Source organism: Athalia rosae, chromosome 1 (assembly GCF_917208135.1).
Source record: "Athalia rosae chromosome 1, iyAthRosa1.1, whole genome shotgun sequence".
Lineage (NCBI taxonomy): Eukaryota > Metazoa > Arthropoda > Insecta > Hymenoptera > Athaliidae > Athalia > Athalia rosae.
Genome location: NC_064026.1, coordinates 28,782,194 through 28,792,650, shown reverse-complemented (window position 1 = coordinate 28,792,650; position 10,457 = coordinate 28,782,194). Strand labels below are relative to the sequence as shown.

At 37.9% G+C, this 10,457-nt stretch overlaps 1 protein-coding gene across 3 annotated transcripts in view; it reads right to left on the bottom strand.

Annotated features, from left to right (window-relative positions):
* Positions 1-3,202: 3,202 nt before the first annotated feature.
* Positions 3,203-10,457, bottom strand: part of LOC105683765 (protein C-ets-1) — a 97,482-nt gene continuing 90,227 nt past the window's right edge. For all 3 annotated transcript variants that reach the window (XM_012396625.3, XM_048659632.1, XM_048659637.1), the window contains 4 exons: positions 7,795-7,965; positions 6,685-6,960; positions 6,285-6,582; positions 3,203-5,853 (listed from right to left, as the gene is read on the bottom strand). In XM_012396625.3, coding sequence (XP_012252048.1) covers positions 5,790-5,853; positions 6,285-6,582; positions 6,685-6,960; positions 7,795-7,965 — 809 coding nt within the window. In that variant the 3' untranslated portion in view covers positions 3,203-5,789. The remainder of the gene's footprint in view (positions 5,854-6,284; positions 6,583-6,684; positions 6,961-7,794; positions 7,966-10,457) is intronic.

Here is a 10,457-nt window from a genome sequence, read left to right as displayed (position 1 = left end):
GGGTACCAGAGGAACGCAACGTCCGCGACTTCCGGTTCTCGTATTGAATAAAAGAATTTCGTTCGATCGGCCAAATCATTTTACTGTAAGGCCCAAAGTTCTACGATGCGTGTCATGGATAAGGCTTGTCAGAAATATAACAAATTCCATCTGCTGCAGAATGGAGTTTCATGAATGATCCAACGAACGATTTTGTTGACTAACATTCTTGTTTTTTTCTTTAGGCGAAAATTTTTGTCATTCCGACAAAACATTTCTCTCGCGTGTATACCAATTTCCTACATTTTTCGCGTTAATTTTCGAATCTATGACTATATAGTTTGCTTATTTTTTGTTCTCTTCTTTTCATGCATCTTTTGGCCGGGTTTCATTGCCCTTTTTATTCATTTTTTCAAAGAAGCATCCGCCGCGAAACTCGACTAATGTGAACTGCATCACTCCCACGCTGCCTCCAAGTTCCAACGCGACGAATATACCCATGTATACATATATTATATATATATATATTCTCACAGGTATGCATGGAAATGAGACGGCGAAAGAGGAAGCACATGCACAAGACGGGGGTAGGGTAGGAGGGGGCTGCGGATAAAAAGAGAGAAATAGAAATAGCAGAGAGAGAGAGAGATGGAAAAATTGAAAAAGGAGAGAAATAGACTAAAATATAAACCGAATAATGAATGAACTGCTCAACGCAAGGTGCAGCCGTCGACTAGCGTCAAAGCGCCCTCCGTCTATATATATACCTTATGCACCTATTTATATCATATAGTATACATATATATATATTGACGTAAATAAAAGTGTGCGTGACCTTTATTTCAGCGCACACTTTATGTAATATGTACAGTATACCCACGTACATACATACTCTATAAGAGGGGACGATTTGTTCCACAATTTCACGTGTATAGGTATAATAACGAAGATATGAACTTGTTGCGCCCCGCATGCAGTTGTATCTTATGTACGGTATACATGCATATTTTGTCCTAGGTATTAATAGGTACACGTAAGTGTATTTACTTTTCTACCTATATAGGTATGCACGTACATTGTACATATACTCATATGTGTAGCTCGTGCCGTGGTTCGTCACGCGTTATTTCGTTATGAATAATAAAACGTCGTTTATTGTGCCTTTGTTAAATTGTGTTTGACGCTATCTCTTATTTCGTTTGAATGACGATAGTTACGTGGTTTAATACATTATATATTATTTCATTGTTGTCATTATTAACATGAGAGTTGACGATCTTTTTTAATCGCAGGGTTGTACATTGTTCTTGTAATTCCAACGAGATTACATACAGGAATTGTCTCGTACGTTGCCACGTAGATTTCTGTTCACCAGATTCGGTTTTCCTCCCCTTTTCATATGATGTAGGTTTATATCGTGCAGTATAAGTGAATCCGCAGACTATACTTGTTTATAATATTATAATACCGATGGAAAACCTCATGCGCTGCACCCGGTTCAACAATAAATGATGACTGTGTTTATCTGATCTGATATATATATATATATATATTCAGCTATCCGTCGAGCTCAATATAATTTGAGAATCAGACACCGTGACGCGAGGTGACCTCATGCAAAATATATCACCAATTATACCCTATCGCAAAAACAAACCTAAAATCTCGTCGCTACGCAAGTATTTAATATATTCTCAAATAACTCAAGCATTTCGACTGTAATGACCTGCTGAAGGGGGCAAGGGAGGGGAAGACGACGATCTGATGCGTGCAGAAGTCATTCACTGAGGATTCTCATACAATATCCGTGCGTATCATGTTCGCAACTATTACCAATATTTCCATAGAAAATGAATAGATAAATATTTCGAAAATGGAACAATTTTCTTTGAGGAAAAGTGCAGCGAAGGCCCGCAACTTACTCGTTACATTATTTCAAGCATGGGAGGAAAATTTCTGAAATCTATGCAGAAGATTCGCATGTCTGAAAATATTGGAAGATGGCGGCAAATAAAACGCACCGATCATTATATCGCATTGAAAATATTTTCGTTTTAAAAATTCGAATCTTACCAAACTGAGTCGGCGCTATTGGGTAGTTGGTGGCCCACGTGAAAGAGGATAAGGACAGAGGCCAAGGTGGGCGGAGGCTTAGTCGTCCAATTGGATTGCGCACCGCCCATGACCCCGTGCCTCCGAGCGCCTCTCATTGAAAATCATTTTACGGTAATTACGATTGAAGCGCAATCGAAAATTAACCAGGTGCCACCGATCGGTCAATCATTTCCGATCGCGCTGATCAAGCTTTGTTAATTTTTGCTCTCTCCGTATCACACGTAGCTTGACGCAGCGAAAGTTCGAGAGAAAAATTAAATCCAATTGCAGAGTGATTCAAAGTATCCAATACATACATCATATACATATGTACACAACGAGATAAAATGACAATAGACGGCGAACCAGAATCGAGCTGGCAAATGTAAAATGAATTCTATCCTGTTTATTTCGAACGTGGTATTGAAGTCTCCGGCTTGGTATCTACTCTCGAGGAAATTTACGAGAATCAAACTGCCTAATTATTTTTAGCGACTACACGTGAATTCTTTATCATATACTTATACGTTTTCACATCAATCTGAATTGAATTTCAAACGATCTGTTATGAGATATCGCGAGCTCCATTTTCCTGGGAACCAAGACCGTCCATAGCTGTGACATGATTCTAATCAGGTGCAAATCATATGAGGGGCGAACAAAAATGAAATACCTACCTCATTATTTACTTCACTCTTATCTACGCTTATTCATGCATATTTCATTAAAATACCGTGAAACTGGCCCTGCTAATTATCAGGTCACCGTAACTTCGGGAAAACAAAATACGTCAGTTGATTCACAACGCACGATATTTCTTCAAAATTAAGATTTCAACTTACGTCTCGTCGTATCCAATTAACGACATTTACCGATCGGCCGGGGACGATCTTCGTTCGATCGTCTCTGCAGTTTACCTTATCATAAGTTTTCACCGCGGAGATGCAAATTTGTCGTAGAGCAAAGTAGGTGAGTCTTTTTCGTCATTGTACAATATCACGTGTATTTCTTTCTTTTTCTGTCACATAAAATTAGTTTCTTTTTTTTTTTCATGAATTATCGTATAATATCATAGATGGAATATAATATGCGAGGTATATATATACATGATTGTTTATACGATTATAGGTTAATTAGACATAATGATTTATTGTAGTAAAATTAGAATAATAACAATCACATATCGTGTCATCTATCAACGAGATATAACACACATGTTAAAAAGGATGGGACATAAATAATTTAGATACATCACGCATCATCGATGAACATAGCTGATGCCTGCACATAGTAGTGTTTAGATATCATGTAACATTAAAAATATATATGTATAATATATATAATATGTAAAAATTGTCGAGTTACTCCTATAAATATCCTCTAAAATCTTGTGTAGCAAATTAATCACTTAAAAACAAATTCACAATTTCGTCATTATACTTTAGGCACCAATGGTATGCGGACCCTGTCTTTGGTACATACGACCGATTCGATTTTAACATTATGTCTGAATGGAGAACATACATCAAGGAAGTTTTTGTTCATTTTCTTTTTCTTTTTCACTTTTTTTTTTTTTACATATTCTTTCTTTCTTCTTCATCTATGTTAATTCTCGAATAGTTTTCACCTTCTACTATATATCAATTATACTTATGTGTATATTCATTCGGTTTTATTCCTTTTACTTTAATTTTATTCAATACGTATATCTGTTCGCTTTATCATCAATAGTGTTATTATTATTATCATTATCAATATTATTATTATTAGCATTAGGAATAGGACGATCCAGATTCCGATACACTTCTCTGTAACAACAATTCAGAATCAAGGCTGATAAAACGTTATTTATATCAGTGCTGGGTAGATTCATTTATTTTTTGTTCGTTTCACTTCATTTATCATTCTCTATTGTGGCGGGATGTTCGTTATCGTTATCTCGATTCATTTTCATGTTTTCTTCTTTATTTATTTATTTAATTGTTTTAATATATGTATATATATAATTTATTGTGTGAAAATACTTCTATATTTGTTATCATAATACAGATATTTATATGTATATACACATTACAGGGACATATATTTTTATGTATATATCAGAGCACTTGCACAATTGTCTTTTCATCTTGTAATAAGTAATTCGAATGATTAATTTAACTCTCATTTATTTATACTCATACTGATTTCTTTTTCTAATTCATTTTTCGTTTGTTCATCTTTTTGGCGAAGAGGAAAAAACAAAACAATTCATAACGATAATTAATAATTTTGAATAAGAAGCCTAAAAACTATAACACGATAAATCCATCGCACTTCTCATAGATAATAATAATAGCAATAGTAATAATAATAATAATAATAATAACTGATTAAATTTATTTACTTAATAATTAATTCATTCGTCAATTACTCATTTTATGTATACTCACTACAATTGTTTTTTTCATTAATTTTTTTTCAATTATCATGTAGCAAGTGTCGAAGAATTAGCGTGTGTGCGTGATATTGATTTTTGTTTTTTTTTTTTTAATTTTTTAATTTTTCTTCCCGTTTTGATTGTGCATAATTTGAGCGACTTTGCTCTTGTAGGTAATTGTCTTTAGGAAATAATCCGTTAACGAACGTTTCGATTAAAAAATTTCTTGAATAAAAATAATGAAAGGATCAAAATAATCAAGTGTAATAAGTATATAACGAAAGAAAAATACTCTGTTCAGGAAATAACTTTTTGTTCATCACCGATTTACAGCTGTTCTAAAGAAAGCTATAGTTTATACGTTATTTTTTTCGCTGAAATAACATTGATTTATCATTAGAAAATTCGTGATCGGTCATTCGCTACGAAAAGTTTAGCACACAGCAACATCTAATGCGTCGATCGATCGAAACAAATACAATACAGGTTTTCGTTAGTTTACAGGGTAAAGGTATGTGCACATGTATGTCGTTTGTTACGTATTTGATACATGCATATATAATTTTCACAGACGTTACACACCATGGAAATAATAATAATAATGACAATTATTACAATGATGATAATAATAATAATAACATTCATAATAAAATAACCCAAACAGAAGTTTTTTTTTTTTTTTTTTTACTCACCTTATTACAAAGAGAGCCATACGTTTTCTCTCTTTCAAACAACAGGTGAGAAACCAGTACGTCGAATATACACGTAGCAAAATCTACGTATAGTAAATACATATAATAAGGGCGGTGAGAATTATACAAATATAATAATTGTTCGCTGGCGTAAAGCTATGTGGTCATCATCAACCCTCTAAGTAGCAGTCGATGGGATTTTTCGTGTTGTTCGCTTTTTACGTATAAATCGGCGTTCCATAAATTATGGGGACTATCACTATAATTAGTGCGTCGAAGATATATCTCAGTATCGGAACCAGAAGAGACAGTTTTTGGATTTATTTATTCATTATATATAGAGATTTTTCTTGTTTGTTTGGCTATTCAGGCGTTGCGGAGAGGGAATTAAAGGTGTCGAAACTTCGGTGCGACCATCGTCCCATCCCTAATCGAATAACATAGAACTTTTTTTTTACGTTTAGCAGTTTGAAGGATTGATGAACATCATTCGTTTTGTTTGTCTGTTTGTTTGTTTGTTTGTTTGTTTTTCTTTCTTTCTGTTTTTTTTTTTTTTTTTCTAGCAGTGACGTCCCAGCGCACATATTCCCTGACAAAAAAATTATTCAGTCTTCTTCCTTCTTTTCAGGCTTCAAGTCCACCATTGCATGCAACTCTTCCGGACTGTATCTGTGTTGTAGGGAAACAGAAGAAAAGAGAACATGATTTCTCAATATACGTGATAGTTTTTTTCTCTCTCACCCCCACGAATTTATAGAAAACATGAAAAAATCGGACGATTCAAATGAAACGTCGTTTTCAAGGATATCGGAAATCTAATTATACGCGTATACTCTTAATAATCAATGCGATAAATTCAGAGATCTTTTCACGTCATCGTGAAAATTTCCATCAATATATTATACCCGCGTACAATATCATTGATCGTAATTCAATTTTTTAATCGACAAGGCATTGAATTGTCGGCGGATATTTGAAAACTGACTTTTTCCAATACCGTTATACGTGTAAATTTTTTTATTATTTTTTCCCCCCTTTTAGACTGGATAATAAATCGAGAAATTTTCATGTGTTGAATACCATGTATTTGCGATACATACCCAAGAAGACTCTGTAGATCACATACGAAACGATACACGTATCGTTTTCCGGCGGTTTTATGAATAATATTCTTGTCGTAGTAATAACGTAAACCACGACTCAATTTCTCGTAATTCATCTTAGGTTTGTTCTTTCGTATACCCCAACGACGTGCTACTTCATCGGGATCGGTTAATTTGAATTCCCATCCGTCTCCCGTCCACGATATGAAACCTTGACATGATTTGTCTGTTAACAATTCCAGTAGGAACTGCCACAGCTGAATTGGTCCTGAACCCGTAAAGCACGGACCGCCTCCTGCGGAATCAAAGAAGGGGGAGGAGAAAAAAATGGGTGACGATCCCAATCGAATGTTCGCAGTAAATTCTTTCGCAATTCATCCAACGGATGTATACATACCCGTGTAACCGGTCAACATGGCGTTCTGAAGAAGCGGTTTTTGGTCCGAATTATTAGCAATGGAGGATGGGTGATGAGGGTTGGACGAATCCCGGGGTGCGAGACCGGAAAGAAAGGCAGGATGATGGGAGAGGTGATCCCCGAGGGGCCCTACCGGGCCCCACTGATCGTTCCCCGCTGTCGAAACACCTCCGGTACCACTTCCAGGAACCGTTTGAAACGACGTCGCATCGTACTGACCGTATCCACCGTCGCTGTACGCTTCGTGATACCGACCTGATCAACAGATAATCACGTTCGATTGAACGGTCGAAGAAAAAGGAAGAAAAGAAAGAGAATGAAAGACTTTTAGAAATCTTTTAGAGTTTCGAACCGCGTTTTCGTCGTTTTTTGAGAATAAATACCGAAATAAGATAAATCGGGTAGGTGGTATACTTGGCGTATGAATCCGAGGAGGGTTCAAAGCGCTCCGAAAAGCCGTGTGAATATATATAAAGTCGCCGAGAACCAAATCATCCGCGCGCGAGAATATCAAGAATAGATGTATACGTACATCCGAAACGCATTGCAATTTTTCCAAAGAAAATATGTCGAGATGAAGAATCGTGAAAATTTTCGCTCATCATAGTCTCACACGTCTGCATCGTCGCGGAGTGTTCATATTTTTTGAGTTCAAGATCTCGGCCGATTTCGGACAGCTGTGATTGAATGATACAGGTTTTAAATATTTGCCAAAACGCACTGCATGTATACGCGTCTGGAACTTGGGAGAACTGCACGAGCAAAATTTCAATCTCACCCTCTCGAAATTCATTTTAATATTACCCGGACGAATTCGTTCTTCGAAAATTAACAGCTGAATTTTCTGTTTTCCAGAGGCAAACAAAATACACTTTTTGTCGATGTTCAATTAGATCGAAAGGGATTACTGCGCGATTGAACTTGAACATCTCAATCCATTTCTCCGCGGAGATTTGGATGCGAGATGCGAAGAGGAATCGCTGGGGAGACGATCGAATGAAATTCCAGCAACGCGGTACGATCGATTCGTAATTTCCTCGGTGCGTCCGCGTGTGCCGCGTAAACATTATATATGCAACGATATCTCACCTCTGACATAATTTTTGAACGCCGGTGGCGGTTGGTACTTAGGTTCCAAGTGGATACCACTTTGGGTGTAAAATTCTGACGAGGACGTGTCCACGCTATAGTGATGAGGGGTTTGATGGGTCTGTGCAAGATCATGGTATTCGGAGGCCTCGTCATACCCGGAGTAATGGGCTGAAACAAAAAGGGGAAAAAACTGTTCAAGTATATAAGCTGCTTGAACGGCAGCAGGAGAAGGAACAGCAACAGCAGCAGCAGCAGCAGCAGCAGCAGCAACAGCAGCAGCAGCAGCGTATATCAGTCAGCTGGACAACAGGTGCCAAGCCTGGGCTTTGGGTCTGGCACGCGCCGATTCTGGGACAGCTGCTGCTACACTTACTTCTTCAGCCAACGAACTTGCGCGGTTCCGAGGCCTTTATTTTAATACCTTGCCCGTCTTACGACTCCAGATATACTTATCGGCTATAGTACAACACGATTACGACATTTTACCACCGAAAAGTCGTTGACAAATTCGACAATTTCATTACCGATACACAATGTACGAATGACGCAGCTTTTCAAAGTTTTCCATCGACGCGCGATCGGTGTAAAAATTTATAAATGCGCGTAAAACTGATTTCCAGCAAATATAACACGTACATAATATACCCATACCTATAAATGCGTGTACGAGAAACTTTTTTCCTTGATAAGCGCAAGTTTTTTTTTCTCTTACATTATAATAAATATAACATGCATTGTGGTCAGACTAATGGCGTTATGTGGTGGGACGCAAAGTCGGTTCGCCGGCTTGACATACGCAGTTATCTTTCATCAGCTAATATAACTAAGTTTAATAAATATACACCGTTATAACGTATAACATTAATAATAAAAAAGAACATCATCTCACGCGTTTTTTTTTCTTTTCATTTTTCATTTTTCATTTTATTTCAAACTGCATATATTTCTGCAGTTTATAACAAATTATACCGGCGAACCTCGTTTCCAACTGTATTTTCAGTGAAAAAAAAAATAAACGACGTTTTTTGTCTACCAATTCTAGCGAGTCAAACTGAACTTCGTATACGCTTACTATCTACAGTACGGAGAAGATACGCCCGAGTTACCTGCCTCGCGTACGCGACCGCCAAGCGGCCATTGTTCTTCGTCGACTTATGGTGGTGACCTGCGAACTCTCCCACACTCGCTGGTACATATGTATAACTATATACACGCCTATCTCCACGTAGCCACCGCGCTCAGGATTTTTTGACTAAAGTGGAATGGAACGCGCGCGTAAAATGAAGGTGGGTTGTACACAGTCGTACAAGTTTCTTATTTTTTGACGATTTCTTTTCATTTTCGTCGATTCTCTCGCCTCCGAAACGCTCGTTAACCAACGGGCTACTAACTCTGTGCGACGATTATTCTGTAAGAAATATTCGAGAATTCCAATGATTTCTTTACCTGATGTGTGTGTGGTGGGATCCGGTGAAACGGGCGCCGGCATACCCGATCCCGTATTAATCTGAGTTCTCGACAATTGATGGTGATGCGGAGCCGACGAATATTGCGAGTGTGATTGTTGGGGCGAATGCGATTGATTATGCGAATGTGTCAGAGGTTCGGCCTCGTGATACGAGGGATAGTCCGCGTAAAAGGGTTCGTGGACAGCCTGCACGAGGGTGTCCAGTACTTGGAGAACCATTTCCGAAGGTGTTGGATTACTACCGGATTGCGAATGATTGTTGTTATTATTGTTGTTGTTATTATTGTTGTTGTTGTTGTTGTTGTGATGGTTGTTGATATGCGGCGATATCAGACCGTTTTCCGCGTACGAGCCAAGGAGCGTCGCGGTAGCCGACGCCTGCCCCGGAGGCTGCGACCCCGACGTCCCGACACTCACTACGCCCGCCGTGACGCCGTTCTACCGACGGTCTTCGGGCGATCCACTTTGAGCGACTTGGGGCCACTCGGTGAACGACAAAATATTCAAACGATCGATTAGAGAAAATTAGAAAAAAAAAAAAATTCACCGCTAACGAGACAACCACTTGTGCAGCACCCTTCGCTCTATCACACCTGTTGTATATGCAAGTATATTGTTATTATTGTTTGATATACTTTTACAAATTCTGGTGTTCGTTGTCACACACCGCACGGTTCGAGCGTATACATAGGTATAATTGTATTATTATTATTATTATTATTATTTTTTTCAGGGGGGGGGTTCGTTTAACTGCACTTAGCTGCAGTCACTTAATCCATCTATTTCGTTATCTTTCCTTCACCGTGAAATCCTTGATAATTCGTATCGAAGTTTCGGTAAAAAGATCCTCGAACTGCACGTACGTATAGAACCACAAATTAATCATCGATGGTTTTTCCAGTACGTCGATCGAGTTTTATAGCACCTCCACTGGGCACTGTAGCTCTCTTGTATGGATCTATTGTAGTTATCCTGAATAACCGTGAAAGTATATACGGAGAAATAAACTTTGAGCCATCACTCACGATTGCACTATAAAATAACAACACTGTACACCATCGACGAATCGAAGCACCTTGAAAATTAGCACACCGTATACGTGTAATAATGTATTTTTCGCGCAACCTCACGTGTTACTGTTTGAAACACCGACTGATCGACGATTGAGTGTTACACGACGACTGAATTCGAA